Below are 24,753 nucleotides of genomic sequence, written 5' to 3' on the forward strand. Positions count from 1 at the left end.
ATTAGCCTTTTTATAAACTTTGCATATGACACAATTTGATTGTGACTAAGTGATCCGCCCATGGTATCATGACTCATGAGCACTACCCTCGAAATGCAAAGTTAAATATTTCACAGCTTCTTCAGCCATAGGTTTGGGCTGGAAATAAGTGTCTAATTTCAGAACCCGATCTAGCAGTGACCTTTCCTCAACCATGAAAATAAGGAATGGTTAACCTGCCAACATTCTTTTGCGATTCCTGAATTTGAAACCTGCCACCACCTCCTTTTTGTCATCTATTTGTTTCTCTGAAAGCTAGGTAATCTAGAAAAGGCATTTCCAGCTGAAAGTCAACACCCAAGCTTTGCCGGTCTGCCCAAACCTACCTATTTCCATCTTGTTCAGTAGGTTTATTTTCAGCTGGAAGATTACTCACTTGGTTACAAGTTGGCATATGCGGTATTGAGTTGACTGTTGAGCTAGAAGCTCTTGGCCGTCCATACCAATTATTCACTGAGCCAAGTCCAATATTACCCATTATTGTTTCCATTTGCCCTACATTCCCATTTTGTATCAATTGAGTAATCATTTGTGTCACTTGGTTGTGTGACTAAGTCATCATGGTCATCATCTCCCTTTGAGCTCTAGCCAATTCACCTAACATATTCTCAATGCTGCTAGTCTTTGTTCTTCTTTCACCGCCTCCATAAGGATCTCAGCTGTTATGTGCATCCCTATCTCCCATTGTTCCTCCAACAGTTTCAATTTTCTTAAACATCCCTTGGTGTTAAATGTTTGGGTTTGATTGGTTCCTTCTGAGATAATAATTATGGGTATTTCAAGCATAACCCTTTCCCAAACAGTCTGCAAGGTTCAATATTCTGCTTTGATGACATTGTAACACACACGGAATAGAAAATGTTTTACAAACTACCAGAGAGGAAAAATATCATAAAAACAGGGATAGAGTTGTGCATTACGGATCTGAAACATCAAACATGACAAGCTGTGGGTCTATTGTACACTAATTGTTGATAACAAAACAATAATTGATGTCAGAGATCACTCCTCGTTGTTGTATCACACCAAAACCATTGGAGAAAGATGCATCCATTGTTCCAGCTTTTCATTCAACACCACTTATGCCTATTGAGAAATGAAGAAACACTCACCATTATGTTGCCCTCTATCATGATCCATGCTAGACTACGCTTATATTGTCACCTCGATTATGGCATTATAACTTCCTCCTTGTGGAATTTGAGTCGTAGGATTAGCTACTTTGAGTGTAATGACACATGGTTGCATTTTTTTGGAGTTAATATTTTGATCTGGGCTAGACTGTTTCTTATCTCATGACCATTCGTATGATATGATCTTATATTGGCATTTTGAAATGCACTTGGTTAAAGTTCATTCTTTTGGTTTTACCAGTATCATTGTTGACAAAGATGATAGATTATACCTGTGCTTACCAATTTGATCATATCCTGCATCTTGATTCATCTGTGATGTGATATGATGTTTATGATGATATCTGATGTATTTTGTACTCGAGAACATTTGAGTATGCTATCATGATGATTATTACTGATTTTCTATGATATTGTGCCTTTTATGCCAATGGATAGCTTATTTGTTGTTTCCAGTGATATATGCTTTGAATGTCGTAATATGATTATTTAATGCTTTAAATTAAATTAAATGTTTAGTTATGTACAATGACGATTAAATAAGAAAACAATGGTTCCATAAAATTTAAATGCGTACAAATGATCATGCCGCTAGAATGTCCTTTTATTAGGTGCACTTTGGTAATTATATAAATGTACTTCAGCTATTTATACTATGAGCAGCTACACTTGACATGTGCATATTTTAGTCAGCACGCACCAAACATTGACACCACCTGAGCCACGAGTACTTGTGCTTAGCGTTTTGCTCTTATCCTGCATGATTCATCTGTGATGTGATATGATGTTTTATGATGATATCTGGTGTATTTTGTACTCGAGAACATTTGAGTATGTTATCATGATGATTATTACTGATTTTCTATGATATTGTGCCTTTTATGTCAATGGATAGCTTATTTCTCGTTTCCGGTGATATATGCTTTGAATGTCATAATATGATTATTTAATGCTTTAAATTAAATTAAACGTTTAGTTATGTACAATGACAATTTAATAAGAAAACAATGGTTCCATAACATTCAAATGCATACAAATTATTACGCCGCTAGAACGTCCTTCTATTAGGTGCACTTTGGTAATTATATAAATTTACTTCAGCTATTTATACTATGAGCAGCTACACATGACAGTGCATATTTTAGTGAGCACACACCAGACATCGACACCACCTGAGCCACAGGTTTAAGTGTGTCGTATCCCCAGCGATGGAACAAGAAGTAGCTACATTGGTCATTAATAATTTTAGCCAATATCATCCTAATATAGGTTGTAGCTGCACTGATATATTACACCATCAATAACGTGTGGGTGAAATGTGGACTTCACTGCATTATATTGTTATGCTAGTATCCTTCTTCATAGATATCCACAGTTGTCATGGTGCGATAGGAGTTAAATGCTAGGTTCAATTATTTTCGCTTATTTTATTGTTCCTAGCAATTTTGCCCTAGTGCATTCATAATCAGTGTAATTGAATTAAATCAAAAGCCTATTTGGGGGTTTGGATTATTTGATTTAATTTTTAATTGTCATGAGTGGCCTTTTAAATTATCTTTTCTTTTGAGCCCAAAAAAGTGACTTTTAATGGGGAATTTAGAATTCGTTTTCACACTAATTCATTTTGGAGAGCAAAATTCTCAAAAAACCTTCTTTGAGAATTTTATTGAAACATTTGTCGGGAGAATTCTATCCACCTAAATTTTGTGGCCATCGGCTCATTGGAACCGTGTTGGAATGTATGAAACCTGATTTATTTGCACTAGAATATTGCTTTTAATCCCAAGGATATCTCATCACACAGAATGCTTACTTCTACAACTGTCAATGTTTATTTGTTTGCAATGAGATTTATTCTGTACCACAAAGATGAATAGAGTAGGCATGAAATTACAAGCCTTATACAGTTGTGTGCCATGTCAAAACAAAACTACTATTCAAATTCATACAAAGCATTACATAATCAGAAAACAGAACAGAAATAATCTATGTGAAAAACAGTCCAGAGATAAATTTCTGACCTCTTGTTGAGAACTCAGACTTTAATATTGTGCCTCAACATTCAAACAGTCTCTTCTAGCATCTATGTGTTTCCCGTATAATTATCTTCAACAGCAAACCAACAATCTTTTCCCAACATCATGAGCAACTTGACCCAGCTTTCATTCCAGATACAACTCCACATATAAATAGGTGATCAAATGACTTCTTCAGATTGATGAAGTTGCAATCATCTCGCCAACCTTGTATTTGATGCAAACAAGTGGCAATGTCTACTTCTGCAGACTACTCAGATGCAAGGCAATATCTGCTATACAATATTCTATAGCCCCCGAATATCCACTATCATGTAAATACTATTAAAATAATATCTTATACTTTCTATAATAGTCAACTACTTGTCTGTAGTCTGTCTTTCAGTCTAGATAGGAATGTTTCCTATCCTGTCTCTTTTTTCTTCAGTCCAGATAGGAATGTTTCCTATCCTGTCTCTAGTTTTGTCTCTAATTCCATCTTCAGTCTACGTTGTTTCTAAAAAGAAACAACGTCCTTGTAATTCTTTATAAGGAACACATTTGTTCCTCTGTTAATGAATCATCCGGAAATCCGTTAATCTGCCAACTCTTCTTGAATCTTGTAACATGGTATCAGAGCTATTACTTAAATTTTTTCGAAAAAATTTATAATTTCTTCGGGAAATTATTTGTTTAAATTTTTTCAAAATTATTTCTATTGAATTTCTCTAAAACCCGCTTAGGGTTTTCGGCCTAGAGAAATTCCCGAACTCGGGTCTGCCTATGTTTGTTCAGCACACTCTAGCCCCATTCGTCCATGCACATCGATCCTTGAAGAAAAATCTGCCATTTTTTATCAAGAAATCTGAAGTTTTTTCAAGCTTTTTTCAGCTAGGGCCTTTTTTTTTGAAACCCTAATTTTTGGGGTCGAAAAAATATTTTGTTTGCAGATTCTTGGTGGGTTTTTTGAGAACTCAACTAAGTTGTCGTCCATTTTTTCTAGGTGCCTAGATTTTTGTGCCTCGATTTTCGAGCCAGCGGATCCGAAAAACGACAGCAAATTCCTTCTGGGTTTTTCGAGCTCTCTTCTGGGTCATTCTCTGATTCTTCTGGGTCTTTCGTATTTTTGCCTCGAAGAACGTGCCTTCACAGATTTTCACAATTTTTCATTGAAAAACGTGCCATGGCATCTTTGACAAATATTTTGCTCGAGCATAATTCCAAATTCAATGGTCGCAATTATGGAACCTAGAAGCAGCTCATCATCGCAATCTTCGAATATCGAAACACCGATCAACTTGTTCTGGGTGTTACGCAACGTTCGACTTCTCCGGGCCCTGATCAAGGCGAAGCTGCATTTTTCGCCTTCTGAATTTGTTTCTGAGATTTTGGGTTTGTTGATTTTCTCCTCAAAAATCATTTCAAGTTGTCTGTAATACGCAAGGTTGTGTGAGATTCTAGATTTGTTGATTTTCTCCTCAAAAATCATTTCAAGTTGTCCGTAATACGCAAGGTTGTGTGAGATTCTGGGTTTGTTGATTTTCTCCTCAAAAATCATTTCAAGTTGTCTGTAATACGCAAGGTTGTGTGAGGTTCTGGGTTTTACCGTTTTTTCCACAAAAACGAAGTTTTGTAATTGCAACTTATTTTGAGTCATAGCACTCTTCTGGCAAAGCTTCTTGGCTTCAGCATTTTGTAGATCCAAGGAGGGTCTCAATTATCCCAGAATGTTCCGACATTCGTACGTTGACCATTAAGGGAGGGTATTAAGATAATATCTTATACTTTCTATAATAGTCAACTACTTGTCTGTAGTTCGTCTTTCAGTCTAGATAGGAATGTTTCCTATCCCGTCTCTTTTTTCTTCAGTCCAGATAGGAATGTTTCCTATCCTGTCTCTAGTTTTGTTTCTAATCCCGTCTTCAGTCTACGTTGTTTCTTTTAGAAACAACGTCCTTGTAATTCTTTATAAGGAACACATTTGTTCCTCTGTTAATGAATCATCCGGAAATCCGTTAATCTGCCAACTCTTCTTGAATCTTGTAACAAATACAATATTAAAATAAATTATCTTATAATATTATATAATACAATATTATTATTAAAAATATACAAGACATATTATACCTGATAATAATATGTTATCATATAAAATATAACATTAATATTCATATGAAATATAAAAAATATTAATATAATACTAACATTATAATATAATTACCATCACCATCATCATCCAGTGCAGGATTAATAATGTAATTACCTAGCTCCACATGCCACCATCACAAACATGTGTGTATTGCTAAATTCTCTTTAGCTCTATACCATCATAGATCTTGGCCATTAAAAACATTAAGGGGGAGTTTTACCCTGCTTCCTTGTTAGATTGCCGAATCTAGCACATTTAGACCAATACACCACCCCTTGGATATTGTCCAATCCCCAAAACACCCTCACATAAGTGACGATGATGCCATTCACTCATCTAGCCGAAGCGTTATTTTAATTTTCATTGAGCCAATCTACCCTCACTTTATTATTTGCACTTTTTCACTTAAAGTTAAATCATATATAACTTTCATTTAGGTGCATACTTACTTCCCAGCACCATCCAGTGCAGGATAATAAACTATGTAATTTCCTAGTTCCACATCCCACCATCACCAACATGTGTGTCTATTGCTAAATTTTCTTTACTCTATACCATCATAGATCCTGCGCATTAAAAAACATAATGGGAGTTTTGCCTTCCTTCATTAAAAGATTGGCCAATCTAACACCTTTCAAACAATACACTACCCTGTGCAAATTGTCCAATCCCAAAAACAGTCTCCAGTAAGTGATGATGATGCAATTAATTCATTTAGCCAAAGTGTTAAGTCCATTTTCATTGACCCAAGCTAACCTCCATTTAGTATTTGCCTTTTGGCACTTAAAACATATATAGCTTGCATTTAGGTGCATACTTACTCCCTTTAGTTATTTAGTAAATTGTTTCCAATGTCAAGTGTTCACTTTATTTACAGAACTCGATTTACCAATTCCAGCAGTATTTTTTTTATTTCACTAATTGTACTTTTCAGCCCTACTAGCTTAATTTAGCCTTTTGAACACATCCCCTCACAGTAATATAGAATGGGTAAAAGCATAGGCTACATTCTTAAGAAATTACCCAATCACACAGATGGGGTTTTTTTGCTTGTACTTAAACAGAGCATACTGACTCCCTGTAGTTATTTAGTAAATTGTTTCCAATGTTAAGTGTTCACTTTATTTACAGAACCCGATTTACCAATTCCAGCAGTATTTTTTTTATTTCACTAATTGTACTTTTCAGCCCTACTAGCTTAATTTAGCCCTTTGAACACATCCCCTCACAGTAATATAGAATAGATAAAAGCACAGGCTACATTCTTAAGAAATTGCCCAATCACACAGATGGGGTTTTTTTGCTTGTAAGTAAACAGAGCAGCCTGGCTAAGATTTTGCCGATGTATCATATCAAAAGTTTGCTTAAAATCCATCTTACCAGCAGTATATCAGACTTGATAAAATATCTTGATGGGATAGCAATCATCAGAATATGAACACAAAACTTAGAACCTATAATCTATTCATAGAAGAGTTTCATTTGTAGTAAAGAAGCCATATGAGGGGATAAGGGACAGAATCAGAATGAGACATATATGTAAAGGAATAGCAAAAATTAAACAAATCTAAAGGAAAATCAGACCTCTGTAGCTGTTTTTGCCAAAGCAAAAGCAGATTCAATCCTCACTCTCCAAAATACCTGATCCATGCAAGTACAAAACAGAAATCGGTTATTTTCAAATAAAATTACCAGCTCAAGAAACCCCACAAAATCCACCATAATAGCGTAAGTACCTTTGAATCCATAAGACAGTTGTTCAAAGCATTAACTATTGCAAATGAGAACTGTGGGAAAGCACACAATGTATCAATTGCTTGAAGCTGGGCAACTATGTCTTTGTCCCTTTCCAGCTGGTTTATCTATCATGCACAACAGAAATGATCGTAAAATTTATGCAAAGCACTAAAATACAGCTTTCCATGGCCAATTATTGAAAATACAGAAAAAATACCACAATGCTCAGTACTCAAGAATTTATAGTTCATGCATCTAGAAATTAAAGTTGTCATGGTCCATATAGATTCCAAAAAAAGGATCGTTCGTGTAATCTTAAGTGATAAAGCAAAGCCTTTGTGCAGTTCTTTTCTTACACAGTTTGATTTTCCACTTCAAAAGATTCAAAGAACACAAAAAATAACTTTCCCCATGCAAGCACTCAATATACATTCAACTAATAAAGCAAAGCGGTACCAAAAAGAAGGAATCCCATGCGATGGAAAATATAGACTATTTCATAGTCTTCATTATTAAACTTTAGGGTCCAACAGAAATTCTGCCAACTATCCATATGGATATTGAAGTTACAAAATAATTTCTGGAACTTCTGCCAAAAATATCTGTAATAATCAAAATCATAGTTGAAAAACTCATATTTGGCAATCTCTCGGCCAGCCCAAAAAGGTTCAAAAACTTGGAATCGCCAATAAATCGGTGAAAAAATCAGCAATAAATCGGCACTTTTATCAAACATTTTAAAATATTTAACTTCTTAAAATACACATTTACACCAAATTTGTAGGACATATACTAATTTGAGATTTCCATCTTATAAAGATCAAACTTTTGAGTTAAATACATAGCAACTCGAACTTAGCAGATTAATACTGGTAGTCCTAATGTTAGCTACTTATTATTTACATTTTAAATATAAATTATAAATATATTTTGATTTTATATACAAATATTTATTTTCTGTTAACATAATAAATATTCATGTAAATATATTTCAAATATGAGCGAACTTTATAAATTAATGTGTTAGACAATATGAAAAATAATGTAAGTCAAGTCTATTGGTTAAAAAAGCCCTTGTAAAATTTATTATAAAACTCTTTAGCAAATATTAGTATCAGGGTTTTATAATAATTAAAAAATTAAACTTCAAACGATTTTTATAGTAAAAAAATGTAAGAGTTTTTAATTTTACCATAATTTATACAAATCATTGCTAAGCAAAAACGAATTAAAACATAACTTTTACAAATACAATTACATAAAAAAATATAAATTTCCTAATTTATAATGTCATAAAAAATAAACTATTAACTATATTATAAAATTTAAAACCCTTAATGCCATCCCGTGTCGATGAAGGAAGCAATGTCATCGGGTGCGACAAATGCAGTCTTCCCAGTCTGCATATATTAATGGTGTCGACCCAGGAAGTCTTCCATCTGTGCAGTAACCTTGAACTTTTTAATCAAACAATGGAAACAAAACCTAAAACTTGTTAGCTGTTTCTGTTTGCCGAAATTTAATAGACAAATGTGCGATGTTTCACGAGATTTTCTGAAAAAAATGCAGCGGTATTTCAAAAAACACGTCACCGATATATGCTGCATTTTAATTGTCTGCCCATCTGACCCACGATATAAAGCAAATTTTGCCGATATACCACCATTTTTTTCAACTATGATCAAAATAATTCAATGGCGTTGATATACATACAAAAGAATCTCACCTACAATTAACAAATAAGAAAATGATGTACTTTACTAAGTCCACCCTTCAATTGCATTCATGCATACGAGTTTCTACTTACAATTAATCTTCAAATAGTCAACTCTACTTTCACTTTCATAGTTGCTTGTATACCGATGCCCACTTGTTTGGTATCTCTTTTAATCAATTTGATCTATTTCGAGACACCTCCAACTTTTCATACTCACATTCTTCCAAAAGCAGGAGAACAATAGGCCTCTCTGACAGAGACATAACAGAGTAAAATATGATAAAGAAAGTGCCATAAAACGAGAGAGAACGAAGACAGAAGACCTCCAGATGGTATTAAAACGTAAAAAAATTGGAAACTTTAACAAAAGTAAAATTATTGAAGCAAAAAGATAGAAATAAAAGGCCAAGCAGACCTCCACTACTAGCATGGGATAAACAAAGTAAAAGACAAACCCATTCAACACATAATTAAGTCTTGACCAAAGATGAACAAGAAGCTCATCTATACATAACTAAAATGGCCTATCATGTAAATACTAAATTTCTTCATTCCAATACATTCCTTTGACGGGAAGCTTATGGAAGAGCTCAACATATTCCCTGAGAGGATGACGTTAGATGAAACCGACTGAAGTCACAATTATCAACAAGTTACTACTTTACAAAATACAGAGTGAAAGATGTTTTCTTCACATTATTAATTTTAAGGACAACTCCTTGACAACAAAGTTGTAATGACTAGGTCAATCAAAATGGTATCATAGTCCTGCAGCTAATAGATTTGCTTTATAATGATAGTTTACTTTCAAATTTATAAATGTTTTCTTTGTAAATTTGTGTTATGAATATTAATGTGCAAAATTTAGAAAGAAAAAAACTTCAAAGCCTAATGCAACCTACATTTTACACTAAATTGTTGTACTGTGAAGTGTGAACTCAAATGAAACACGTTTGACACCATTAGCATAAACAAATATTACAAGAATGTTCATCTTTACATCAATAAGGAAACAACAAAGGAGAGTTGTGATGTGACTTGACTTGCATAACATTAATTTATACAAGCAATGTATTTCCAAGAATGCAGATGCCATTATTATGGGAAAGGAAAGAATTGTCAGTTTTGAAAAGGAAGCCGTGAAAGGCAAAGCAAAAGCAGAATTTGTAAGAAAATTAAAATCAAGCTGCAATCTGTAGCCATCTATTGTGCATATAAATATAATCTCATTTAATTCAAAAAATACTTCTATTAATATATTGTACAATACTTTTCTATAACCAAGTACCTTCAGATCATTTTTTTTAAATGGCAACCTTGTTGTAATACCCTATCCTCCATAGCCAATTTTCTTGTAATATCCCAACTTGCAATTTCTTTCGACTTGATCTTCTTTCAACTATCCAATTGTAATTTTTATGGGAGGATATACTTGTCGATTTCACATCATGTTTATGTCATAGACACCATTGGTCTCAATAATTGCTTGTGTTTATGAATTATGATTATTATATGGCAGATTTGTGTAAGTTACTTTTAGGGATTACCTTGTACTTTGCACTAAATTCACAAATACAAAATGAAATAGAGAGTAAAGTATAGTTAGAGATATATTCCTCACTCAAAAGTAAGATGAGTTAAGCCTGTTTTGGAGTCCTGCAACCAGATTAAATTACTTGTAAACTCAAAACCGTATGACATCGCTCATTGGCTTCACAGTGTTCCTTTGGTGCTAGGTGCCCAGCAACACTCCCTCCAAGGAAGTCTTCTTCCTTTTATATCTTTATGTCTCTTTGAACAGGGACATCTCCAAAAATGGAGATAGCACTCTGAATGGCCATATTTTTTATTGATAGCCCTTCTATTATAATCACTGCTTCTCAAAACATTAATAACTGCACATTATCCTTTATTGTGAATACGCTCCCTTTATTATTATTGTTGTTTTCTATTCTATTTTAATATAAATTGATTCATATTATCAAAGGTAATCACTGCTCCTATATTATATTTCGCTGTCTACATGATGATTAAACACCACTTTTCATGAATATATTTTCTACCTTATGAAGGAATTGCTGCTCATAAAACTCCCAATCGCCATGTATTGTTTTTCTCAGTTATCCAGTTCTTTAGCATAGGCAATAACAATAATGAGCCACTATATAATATTCACAGATCAATGTTCCTTTTTATTGAGGCAGGGGCATGACAAATTGTTGCTTGATATCAAATACACGCCTTGCATATGTATCTTTCCATATTTCAGTGCTTGGTGTCGGTCATGCTACAACACCCTTGTAAAATATTTCCCATTGTGATGAGAATCCTTTTCACTTTCTGTACATTGAAGAAACAGTTATCATAGAGAAGTTATAAGGGAGAATTCCATACGTAGTGAGTAAACCTGAGAACTCATGTTGATTGAAAATTTGAATAGGACATAAAATTTAGTCATGAAAACTCCGATCACGTACTCTACTGCTATACTCGCAACATGACTGTTGAAGACAAAAATCAAAAGCAATAATTGGTCTTAGATTGTCCAACATATGTCTACATCACTCTGAATTCTCAATAATTTCAAAGATAATTTGGGATGATCTCAATATATTATTTAGATACCAAGCACTCAGTCCTTAGATGGCCCTAAAACAAAATCTATTTTAAGTTTAAACTAATGACGAAGGCAACAATATCATCCATCGCTTAAGTTCTGTTCCTTGATGAATCAGGCTTGCTAAGATAAATGCCAAAATAGATAATGATTATACTAAAGTTGCGGTTTTAGATACTATTGCTTCTATATATCCCTATACTGTGGCGACATTAAACAAAAATAACCTAGTTTAAAAGATTGTGAAATCTTGTTTAATTGATGAAGAAAATCAACTATAAAGTCATCAAATTAATAAAGAATGGAACAGCCATATTTATAAAGAACTAGTCTAAGAGTTCTTCCATATGAGGTGTAAGTCCTCCATCCACCAAACCGAATCAGATCCAGATATCAAAGCATTTATCTGTATGCTTTTAGTGCAAAGAGTGTGATCATCCCAATAACTCTATTCAGCAAGCAAAGCAAATAAGAGATGGCAAGTTGAAGACATTTAAGGTTGTCCTCATCCCAGTAAACTCTGTTCAGCAAGCAAAGGAATTAAGAGATGACAAGTTAAAGACATTCAAGGTTGATAGTAAAAGAAATGACCTTTGGTTTGGTAGCACATGACAAAGACCTCCCCAAAAAAACAGTGAGGAAAATTAACTGAAACAAATTGAATCAAAGGAAACTTTCTTTATGAATATATGAACGTGTCCTTGTTCACAATGTCTCTTCAGTGGACAAGATTCCGAATGCAATTTTTCTAACATGTCAAGTAAAGGTCAAAGCCACAATCGCTCTAAACAGTTGGTTTTGTTCTTTTTAACAGAATGCAATTAAGATCATTAAGGGCCAACTCAACTGATCATCCATGGCTACTTGTGTGTGTCCCTACTCACAAGGTGTTGTTGACTGTTGTGCATCTCTAGTCTATGTTCATAAATGTGAAGGAGGATAGAGTGTGGCCCCATTCTAAATTGTTGTAAGAGTGTAGATGGTCAAGTATCTCCCTATCCTCAATCAAGCACTCGATGAGGCCATTCCCAACGCAGTGAGCAATTCAATGCATCCCTGTTCACAATGATGTAAGTCATGAACTAATTTGTATGTCCTAATCATTGTGAACTACTATGTATCTAAAGTTCATCAAGGGTTTAGAATTGTTTAGAATTTCTAAGTTTGTCCAGTCCTAGTACAAGTAATTTTGCTCCTCCTTAGGGCTACAATGGAATATACGGGGAAGGAGGGATTATTAAGAATTACTACTGTATAAGCTATAATACTTGAATAAGGGGATTGGATTAAATATTACGTATTATTTAATTCTATTCATGAGGTGATAGGATTAGAGTTCCCCGACTCACCGCAAGTCACCAAGCCTTGGCAAGTTGAGAGACAAAATCATGGTTGCCATGTCAAAATGACCCTGACTCGGACTTGGACAGGTCAGGCATGTGACTCAATGTGACTTACTAGGTTGCAAGTCACAGCTTGACTTGCTGAGTCCAAGCCATTTGACTCGGCCAGCATCAATGTGAAGTTGGGCATTCAAATAACCTTTTTCCTAACATTTTTTTTGACATATTTCTTCTTTGTGGCCATAAAAACATTGAATGAGATAGCAAAATCTCACAACTAGAATCCGAGTGGGTCACTGTGTTTCGATAACATCATCAAATAGAAGCTATATGAACACCGACTTTCCCTACGGCAGCTGCAATTTTCTTGTCCTTTGTTCAACAAGTAAGAGATTTGGCAGGCAGAGATTTGGAAATTGCATTTTGGGGCCTTATCAGTACAGTACTGTTTTTGGCATCTTATAAATTCAAGAAAAAGAAGCGTGCTCCAGAGTTTTATGTGGTTCAAAGGTGCTAATTTGGTCTTGGCATTGCCAAGAACTCTGCAAGGCGCACTGCTTCCAAACTGGTGTTGCTCCCAAACTCCCAGTTTAATTTTGAAGTAGACTACAAATTTGAGTTTGCGCAGTACAAGTCATTTCCCCACTCTTGTATTAGACTTCCTGGATATCACTTGATGTATACTTAGACAACTTTAACTTTAACTCGTCCAGGGGGGGGGTTGGGGTGTGGTGTGATTTAGTCGGCATAAAATGCCTATTGTTGTGTTTGATAATACTGATAAACTATTCGTGTATTAGTTGTTCTCAATGCTTTGGTTTACAATTGTACTTATGTGATCGATGTTTATTTATGTATATGATCAAATCAGCTTCTATTTCATGATGTCATTGCATCTTTGAGCTTTATTCAATAATGGGTAAATGAAACAAAATTTTAAATCCTTTAAAATCTCTAAATTTCCACGGTTTTTATCTTTGCCGAGCCATTTAGCAAAGTCGCAAGTCGAGTCGGCCATGCCAAGTCTGGGCCTCAGAACTTTGGATTGGATGGCTAAATGAAAATATATATAGTTAAGGTCTCAAAAACAACTGTTTGTTGAAACCAAGATTAGTCATCAACATTGTATGAGTATTTATTTTGATCTAATAAAATTTGGTATGTCTGCGTACAAGTCAATGACATACTATGGGCCAGAACCATATGTAGAAATGTTTGCGAATATTTCCTTCAGAAGCAATTTTCAGCTAGAAAAATATTTTGACAGTAATAGAAAAAGCCAAACAAGAAAGTTAGGATGCAAAGTCAAACATGCAAATGATGAAAGTATATTATGGTATAGACCCAAGATTAAGAACCTTAAAAAAAAAAAAATTTGCAATTGCTTCACCAAACCTTTAATTATCATATCAAAATACCCTTACATAGCTAGGAAAATCGTATTTCTTGTATGGCAGTCAACCTTACCCACATCTGCAATGGTTGATGAATATTTATTTCTGCCAAGTATTCCATCTCAGGATCTGCCCTCAACCACAGCAATGGGGATTCCAGTCTGCAAAGAAGAGAAGTAAACAAACAGCCAAGTCAATTTATTTAAAATTGAAAAAGATTGATGGATAAATACTTTTCTTGTGTCCAAATGCAAAAGCTTAAATATAATGAGAAATGCTTACCCAAAACGTGAGTCTGTAGTAGCTGCAGTCTCTAAATTATCATCTGATCCATCAGCTTTGCTACCTTTCTTCGGGCGTTGGACACGGCGAGCTGCAAGCTTTGAATGGCATTGTATTTCTAGCAGCTGACAGGTATCTCCAGCCATGGGTAAGCTTGGATGATCATACATACCATCTAGTTCATAAACTCGGACACTCATCATTCCAGGCCAGCCAATGTCACCAGTCTGTAACTCGTTGCTAGCTGTACCTCCAGTAACTTCTGTCATGAATCTTAGATTAGAAGTACATCCACGCAAAGCAGCCAACTCAATCATATTCCGCCGCTTGTTGTAGGACACTCCCATCCTTTCAAAACAATCACTTATGCATTAAATTCTAGGGTAAAGAAATGTGGGAAGAAAGCCTGGAGTATTAAAGATTAAAATACTATTCTAAAGTAACCTACAAAACAAAGAAACAGAGCAGACCTCAAAACAGGACAGCCAAAAGACTCTACCCAGCGAGAAAAGAATTCCTTCAGAAACGGTCTTTCTAAATTACCAATTTTATTGGCAAAATGACGAAACTGCAAGTGCAAGAAACAAAATGTCAGTTTGTTTAACTGTGCTGCTTTCAATAAAGCATCTTGAAAAAAAATCCTGTCATTAAATCAACCCAAGGCATTCACTCCACAGATAAACTAGCATCTCACAATTGGATTATAGAAATCAAAGCAGTACAATTTCAAAATGATCAATGGATGAAAGTCATTGTGTACACTGCAGTATTCATTTGGAATTACATTTCACACGAGTTGTGCATCTCACAACCTAATTTTGACGTTCCAAATAAAATATATATTCAGTTTAGCATAGCATATCATCAGTGCTTGTCGTTTGCAGAGTTTCCAGTTAGTGTTATCTCAATGAGTTGGTTTTCTTATTTAATGGTTAGTTTTTTATTGCTTGACGGAGATTGTGAACGGGTCACCCATCACAAGTAAAATATAATACAAATCCAAAGCTACTAGAATAGAATGGTAGTGTTGGAGTAATTAGGTGACTACCCAACACCTCCTAGAACCCTAAAACCTATGTTCCACGGAGTTTCCGGGACGGTGACGTTTTAGGGGACGGGGATGTGTTTCAGGTACGGGTACGGGTCGAAGCCAAAATTTAGGGGACGGGACATCAGGGGACGGCGATTAAAAACATAGGGGATTTTTTTTAATATAGAGACAAAATTCAAATATGTATATCATAACATTGATAAACCATTCACCATAAACATTTTAGAAGATAAATACATGGAATATTATCAAATTGCAAATACTAAGTGCTTCCATTATAACAATATCACATACATATATAGCAAAAATTAAAATGCCTAAAGGCTTCAAGTATCATGCTGAAATCAGAATGAAATAAAGGGAAGTTCAACTAAAATAGTTAGTAAATAGTAAATACCAAACGCAATCTTTCCTCACTAAACACAATCTTTGCTCATTGCTGCTACTGCTCTTATGTTTTTTTCCTTCCTCTTAGTAAGTATGTTAAATCGAAAAATGAGTAGAAGAGTTAGTGTTTTAATGGACCAAATATGGGTTGCATATTGTTATTATGTCTTTAAGATGACTAGGGGCCACACGAACAACAAAAATTAGAAGAAAAAAAAATTTTGGGGGATGGTTTGCCTTTACCAGATTGACTGGAAAAAAGGGGACGGCCAGCAGTTTCGGGGACGGATAGGGGACGGCAAAACCGTCCCTGATACTGCTGGCTGTCCCCAAGTTTCCTGCCAAAACAAATTGGCCGTTTCGGAGACGTTTCTGAATTTTTCAAAAAGGGGACGACTCAAGGGATGGCCAAAATCCGTCCCCATTTCGTCCCCAGTATGGGTACGAGGGTAAAACCCCAGGAAACACGTCCCCGTGGAGCATAGCCTAAAACACCAAACTACTTCCACAAGAGAGACCTTGCTTAAAGTTAATAGTGATGAGGTAAGATGAGATCTACCCTTGGTACAAAGATTAAATGCATGATACAAATATTAGATGCTATGTGACCAAAAGTAAATAATGAAACATGACCCTGTTATAAAAATCTTTTAGAATGCCACCTAGGATAACTAACTTAAGTCCTATGTAAACTTTAAGAGGTGAATAGGCTCTGTCTATGTATAAATGAGTTAATAACCTTAACATTCCTCATTAAATGCTACTCACAAAGAAGATTATTACACAATATGTTGCAAGACACAATAGTGGTCATTGCATACTTGCCATGTTAGGTACCCACGTACAAAACAAAAGCACTGCAGTCCCTCACAAGCGAAAAAAGGTGAAAATTCAACAGGAACAAAGCTTCTCTCCAATAGAGAGAGAAGAAACAAGATGCACAGAGGAATCAATGATAGCTCCTAGGATTACATACATCATGTATATACAATCAAGTTACCCCCTTAGAAAGGAATAAAGACTACATAGCCCCACATAATGAACAATGTCCAACAAAAATGGTGAGTGGTCGAAGACAAAACACAGTCCAATCATTCAAACAATATTCTCCCTTTGGCAAAAAGATCAGAAAAGTACAAAGGAAGGAATGCTTCCCATTTCAAATAGGAATTGGTAGAAAGCGAAATCAAAATGTAGGATGATGTCTCTGAAAACTGCTCTGTGCCAACACGTCCTGATATGACGAAGATGTCAAAAACAAGCAGGTATGCATCCAATCACAGTAGAAGGTGACAAATGAGGAAACAATGGAAACTAATGTTGAACAAGCTCCGAGGAACAAAGACAAAGATGAAGTGTCAACAGTTGTGTCATGGTTGGGAAATGTTAGAAAGTTAGAAACAGACAAATGGCTTCTAAATTCTTTTCCCAATAATAACTATATTTATAATTTTGTTAAGGAAAAAAATGATTTTAGATGTTTATATAACATATGAAATTCGATACTGAGTGTAACATGTTCATTGTTCATTGTTTTCTTAACAAAAAAAACCCAACAATGCAAAGTCATCAAAGAAAGTGTAATAACTAGCATACATATCTCACAATTGTATGCCCTTATTGACATGTGTGTGATTTAACCAACAACTGTACACCATCATGCTTATGCTCATTCTACCCCTGTACACTCTCAGTAAAGTTAAAGGGTACAGTCATAGGTAGGAGATGAGGGTGGTCAAGTGTGACTTTTTTTCTTGCTGAGCAGTTCAACTCTCAGTTCCCATAGCCAGCCTAACTTTCTGGACATCATTGGAAGCTTTCATTTCATTTCTCCCCAGTTTTTAGGAAGACGGGTAGCCAGGGAACCTTTCCTGCTGCCCCCTGTCCCAACATGCTGGCAGGAATGGTAGGGGATTGGGCATGCAGATTAATGAGAGGGATACACATCCATGTAACCCTTCCAATAATGAAATAGTCAGAGTATTAAATAAGTCAAAAACACAATACATTCAGCACAGAGATGAATTCCAGAACTATTTAACAAAAAATGTCATATTGCTCTCCGTCAAAAACAATCAAATCAGCAAGTAGTCCACTAGTCCTATTCAGATGAACATTACAACATGACAAGAAGTTTAACTTTCTTTCCCTACATTTTTCAACGCATTTTCAACTTTTCATCATTTCCTTCAAGTGTTAGTATGACTATAATACCCGGAGAAACATTGGAGACAAACAATTTATAATCCTGAGTGAACAATTAAGATTCATAAGAGATGAATGCCTATTAAACACTGGTCAAGATGAATGGTTCTAAATGATAAAATGATGTTACATAAGTCACCCCATGAAGACAATGGATGGTTCCTATGGAACATATCTGTGAGCAGAAGCTTTGGTCAAACAGGTAACAATCTCTAATGGCATAAATCTATAGGCAACTTTGGGGTATAATATACACCATATGGATGCTAACTATGGAACATATCTGTTACCAGAACCTTTCATCACATGGGTTAGCAAGCTATGCAGGCATAATTCTGGAGGAGACTTGTAGTTTATAACTTATCATGCTTTTACTTGTTAAGGAATATGGATCTGTGATAGACATTTTTGATAGTCTTGTACTATCCGATTATCTCAGATTTATATATTGATATTCTTCCTTGAAAATAATATATACATATACGATCAGACTTTGTATTGTATATATCTCAGACTTGACTGAGATTATATATATATCGTGATTGTCAATATATTTATTCTGAACTGTACCAAGAATATCTTCTTAATCTATGACTTGAATGATCACAATATATTGCCTTGAATAATAATGAAGTATGATATATCGAATGACTACTGTAGATAACAGTATTACCACTTTTATTGATATTGTTTATCCAGCAGTCATCGATATTCATAGTATATACATTGCAAGGGGTTAAGTCCACAGAGAGACATGACTCCCCCCGTGGCTTATGCCATGAGTCATGGCCCTTCATGGCCTTAACCAAATGTTGTGCTAACTAATGAATATCCCAAAAGCAACGATACTAATCATGCTTGTTATTGTATCATTGTTATTGTGCATGATATTTATTACAGTATCACTGAAATAGTTATGAAACCCGATAAGGGTAATCTCATAAGAGTGTTAATCATTCTGCTGTTACGCAGACACAATAAATTGTTCATTCTCTGTGTGTGTGTGTGTGTGTGTGTGTGTGTGTGTGTGTGTTCGTAAGTTTATAATTCACAAATAAATATATATATTAATTTAATAATGATGTATTACATGCTTCAATCCGCATGAAGCTACATTCTTAACATTACTCAGAATAGTACTCAGATAGTGACCTCTGAAGTCTGGGTGTCTCACAACTCATGAGAAGGGTTATCATAAAACACTAATCGTGAAAAATTCGGGGGAAGTAGGGGTGCAGAGAGGGTGGCTGGGGCACAGAGAGAGAGAGAGAGATTATATGAAAGAAGACTGTGTAGAGCAGGCAAGAAGACTGAAAAGGTGTGCATTGAAGTCGCACAATTTGTTCACAACAATCAATTTCCTTTAGATATGTTATGTCTTCTGTTCTAATCTATCTAATACATTCAATCATTAAACATGTAAATTTCTGCTAAAAATCATACAGATCCTGTCTTTTCAGTCAAAAGATACAGATGTTTTTCGCCATTAAATCACACATTGGGATGTACAATGAATACAAGATAACTAATATCGCTATAAAGACAAACAGTTTTGGCAAAGGGTCACTATCCCTGGCTAATTTCAAAACAAAATAAATCCTATATTCTAAGAAACGAACTGCAAATGCAGAAATAAGCTTTCAAGGAAAACTGACACCGAAGGAAATTTATGATTAGAATGGCAAAAATGCATACAAGTCCTTTACCCTTATTTTTGGGCCCAACTTGATTACAGACATAAATGCAATGGTCAACTTATAAGTGGAATAATTGTGTGTGAAATTGGCTGACATCCCATACCAAATCCCTTTTGTCATTGATCCCCAAATTGTCATTCCAAATCTTTTGATACATTATTGCACACACTGGATCAAATCCTCAACTTCTAAATTAATATTTCATAAGACGTGTCCATGGTTCCCTCGCTCACTAATCATCATGACCCGACTTAGTCTACTTCCATTTATCTGTCAATGACATCATCATAGGTCTACTGTATGTTTGGCCCTTACCCTCAATTTTTTCAGGAAGCACCATAAAGCCAGTACATTAGGGGTCGGATCAAAGAGAACATGTCACTAAAAAATCTAGCAAACTTCTTAGAGCTATCTGTGAAAATCAAATGTCCATAAGAAAGCAGACATCACAAATTGAGGCAATGAAAGGACGCATCAGTTTAGAACCACACAGGCATTTCTAACACCTAAACAGAATTCTGCAACAAGTAACATAGCTAAGTACTCTTGTAATAAATACATTTGTTTTCCTGTATTCAATGAGTAGTTAATTTTAATATTTTTAATTCTTGGTCCCTGCTAGTTAATCCAAGTCGATTGCTATTTGGATGCATTTCTTTAATTAGCCTTGGATTTAATGAACAACTATCAAAAGCATCTAAGTGCCTATTAGCTATCCAGAGTTATGAACCAAATTATCAGATTAATATCAACTGGAGGTCACTGGTAACAAATGAATTCAATGACGAATGCATCTCTCAAACATACAAGCATATATTCACACACATCATAATATAAAGTATATGCGTGTATAATTTAATTAGTAAAAGTTGACATAAAATGTCAAGATTACAATATACCTCTTTTGTACCAATTGTCCTTGAAGCATGAGTTGTGCCCTGTGCTTTATGAATGATTCTCTGTAAAATCTGAAATTCATATATTGCAAGAATTATTATGATATCAATAGTTCTTTGATAAGAATCCACAATTAAAATCTTTACTTCATTATAAAAGTAAATTAAACTAGAACATGTTCAGCAATTCAACAAACTGCTAGACTGCATTAACATGTAAAGAAGAATACAAAAAAGAGGATCTAGGATAAATGAGCCGATGAATCTTTTCCCAGGTTTATAAATTGCTGACTTTAATCTTATCATGCCCTCAAAGAACAAGTTCAAATACTTATATATAAAATAAAAAAATTTACTTGGGCTGTAGTAAATAAGAGTCAAAACAAAACATGAGAAAAGTATAAATGAGGAGCCCCTTGACAATTGCACAAAATATTCATGCAAGCAGTCACCATTAAAAACGGTGCAGAGGGAGGGAATGTGCCTAAGCTAATCCACCAGGTAGGAAAGGAGATGGAATCTGAGCGGGTGTGAGCAACAGGACGAGGGCGAATTCCCCTGGATGGAGGAAATAATTGTTAGATTTAGTAAGATATTAACTCGCAATCCTATGTAAAATGGTGTTGTCTCTTGTCTTGTACCCTTCCTTAGCGTTGTCTTTTTGGTGGTGCACTTTGCCTATTATACATCCCAATATGCTAATGTTTGTTTGAAAGGGATGTCGGGTGCTAACATTATGTGTTTTAATGTTTGACAAAATTATGTTAATTTGTTTTGGGCAAGTTACTCAAAATGAAGTTTCTAATGTTTGTTATACAAGGTTGCGGCTTCTATATTTAATAAGTCCACTTTATTTCATAACATGGGGTATTTTTTCCTTGTTGCCACCCACCAGCACCCATTTCTAATGCAGCATACGTTCTTGCATGCATAGTGACTTTCAAAAGGCATCAATGCTGAAAGGAGATAATTCTGGAAAACTTCTCTAGTAAAACGCTCTTGTTACATTCCCTATGACTGAAAGTTCCTTAAAGACACAAACCTTCTGGGAAAAGATTTGGTGTAGCTCGAATCTCTTGGTGTGAGTTTGCTTCTAGGTTCATCATTGAGCCCACTAGTTGTTTGGAGAATTTGGGATGAATGAAATGGAACAATTCTAGGTGTTCAAATGTGAGGTTGTGTTTGCAATCTCAATGACTACCATATTTCAAATATATAATCACTTTTTTTTTTGCTAAGGAACATTCTCAGGGTGAAAGGTTATGTAGCTTCTATGAGTTTAGCCATGATTGTTTTTGCTGAGTTTGAGATGCTTTGAACACTTGCTGCCATCAGGCGTCGACTCAACCTTAGCATTGAGTTGGTTCTTAATGCTAGTTGGGCCCGAGTTGCATACATGCACGAGATGCTTGCTATGGTAAATCGATGTGGTTGTAGTTGTATTAAACAAAGGAGATGAATGCTCCTTCAATAGATTTACAAGATGATGTTTCTAAAAGAAACAATCGTGAACTAAAGAAAAAAATAGAAAGTACCTAATAAACTATAAACTAACTAAGATGACCATTAAAAAAGCATTATAATATTCTAATAATCTCCATTAATGGTCATTGTCTAGCAACTGTCTTTTGGTCACAAATTCTTCAAAACATTTTGCTACTACTGAGACCAGTGTTATAGGACCCGGCAAGTCCTTGCCAAACTTGGCAAGCCAGGCAAACCAAGTCAAATGGCCTCTTGACTCAGACTCGGTCGAGTCTTGGCCGAGTCTTGGCTAACTCGCCAAGTCCTGTCATCCTAACTCGAACAACGGTCAACATCCAAAAATGACCAAAAAAAGGTTTTTAATGTTTTTCTTTGTTTTTTTTTTGGTATGTAAATCATAAGACCTAAAAAGGTATTCTATCACTTGCAAACACAAAAAATTGAGAAAGAAGGTTGATGATATACGCAAGGTGGAACACAAAGGTTGATGATCTTGTCTTCAGTGCTGAAGACTTGGAGTGGGTTGATCAAGTGTATCAAGAGGCAGAGGCAGTGGCGATGGCAATAGAGGAGGCTATGGCACGAGGAGACCCAATACACAACCCTGAGGCCAAGAGTGATGGATTCGACTCTGATGATGACGATTATGAGGATTTATATGGGGATAAGGAGGATGATCATGATAAGCATGTCATTCAAGTTCAACCTCAGGCACAGGGAGAGAGGATGGCTCTAGAGTCTTCCATGACCTATCTCAGGTGTACTCGTAGAAAGACATTGGCCAGTATGAGCCTTTCTTTTGATATATGTTTTGAACCTTTGATTCCATGGATTGCATATTCCATGGATATTGTAGACATTTGACAGTTGCACTATATTTCAGATTTCTATTATGTTATTCTTTTTAAAGTAATTTATTCCAAAAATTCACATTTATACTTATGTGACCTATGAAAAGGTGTATATGTGCGCAAAGTAGATTTTATTTATCTCAATTATTGTGTCTTTGGTGTTAATTGGCTATATGATGCATGAAAAAAACTTAAAAACCTTAAAAACCTTTGAATTTCATGGGATTTTTAATTTGTTGAGTTTGGTCGCCGAGACTAAGTCTGAGCCCAATTTGGGCCCTAACCGAGTCCGAGCCGAGTCCAAGGCTGGTAACACTGGCTGAGACCCTCCCTGGATCTGCAACATGTTAACAACTAAGAAGCAACAATCCATCCAGAAAATCGAAACAAAAAAGGTCGCCCTCTTCTTTAGAATGCTTTGCAACAAGAGACAAGAATTTGCCACTAACTCTGTCATTGAGATGAGTCTGCCACTAACCCTCCTAGAATCAGCAAAACATCTAACCAGATATGATCATAAAATATCCAACCTAATGTTGGATAATCGCGTTGCTCTTACCTGGAGACAAAGACAAACACTAAGAACAATTAGCAAGATTTTGAGCAAAAATTGGCAAACCCTCCAAACTTTACAGATTAGCATGATACCCCAAAACAAACTGCAAAAACGCGTGATTTTTAGGAGGAAGTTTTGAAAACCTTTGAGCTGAAAAATCAATCAAAACCTGACATGAATTTTGATGTGAAAAATCAATCAAAACCAGACAATACAAAGCTTCATTTTTTTTGGAAAAACAATAAAACCCACCGGATAATTTTTGAGGAAAAAATTATAAACCCACAAAGGAATCGCTAGCAACTTTGAAAATTACAAAATTAGAAATTTTTTGACAGAAAAATTTATAAAACCTGTGTCGATTCTGGCTTAGTATTATCTTTGTTTCTGGTTTCTTGAGTAATCTAATACTATAACTTGTTTTTGTATTCGGATCCCTCTTCATTATGGTTTTGGTGACACTTGCACATGTTATATTGGGCTCGAATTGTAATTTTGTTTTTTGCGTCCTCCTTGCATTCATCATCCTCACTGGGATGCCTTAATTTAATTGTCATCATTTTATCACAAAGTATCTTTCTAGTTTTTTCTAGTTGTTTTAGAAGCATTTTACCTAGTGGTTTTGAGAATCCATGTATTGTCGGTACCATCACTAAACTCTTCATATTAAAAGTTTGAAAATCCAATGACTTTGGCTATGAGTTGTGAAAAACTAAAATGATATATCTATTGGAGGAAATGAATCAGTATAGAGATGTGACATAGAAGAAAAATTAAGTTATGTTGCTCTTACACAATCGCCATCAACGTTTTCAAAAAAAAACTACCAAATTCAACTTATGCAAGAGAAAATACATGAAACAAACCAAACCACGAGTTATAAATAGAATATATTTGAAAATGAAATTATATTCATAGAGAATAGAAGGAGATTCAATTGTTGAGCATATTAATGTTTATAAACTTATTTTGAGTTGATTAGGGAGTATTGAAATTAAGTTTGATCATAGGGGCAAATACATTTTGTTAAGGTGTTATTTAATTGATCATGAAATATCTAAATTGATGCTATCAATGGTAGCAGCACAAAGCCTGAGATGGACGCTCTTGTTGCTAGCTTGGACATTGAAAAAATAAGGAGCAAACCTGTAAATGGGGGTTCGAAGGATGCACTTCCTGTCTAAGAAAAGCCAAAGAAA

At 35.0% G+C, this 24,753-nt stretch overlaps 1 protein-coding gene across 2 annotated transcripts in view; it reads right to left on the minus strand.

Annotated features, from left to right (window-relative positions):
- TAF2 (TBP-associated factor 2) overlaps positions 1-24,753 on the minus strand; it is a 234,990-nt gene that overhangs the window by 67,701 nt on the left and 142,536 nt on the right. For both annotated transcript variants that reach the window (XM_089805997.1, XM_089805998.1), the window contains exons 11-16: positions 20,666-20,734; positions 14,897-14,994; positions 14,427-14,774; positions 14,218-14,305; positions 7,073-7,198; positions 6,921-6,977 (exon numbers count right to left, since the gene is read on the minus strand). In XM_089805997.1, the coding sequence (XP_089662123.1) occupies positions 6,921-6,977; positions 7,073-7,198; positions 14,218-14,305; positions 14,427-14,774; positions 14,897-14,994; positions 20,666-20,734 (786 nt within the window). The remainder of the gene's footprint in view (positions 1-6,920; positions 6,978-7,072; positions 7,199-14,217; positions 14,306-14,426; positions 14,775-14,896; positions 14,995-20,665; positions 20,735-24,753) is intronic.

This window comes from Cupressus sempervirens, chromosome 10 (assembly GCF_028749045.1).
Source record: "Cupressus sempervirens isolate cs-2001-9-10 chromosome 10, ASM2874904v1, whole genome shotgun sequence".
In the NCBI taxonomy this organism is placed as follows: domain Eukaryota; kingdom Viridiplantae; phylum Streptophyta; class Pinopsida; order Cupressales; family Cupressaceae; genus Cupressus; species Cupressus sempervirens.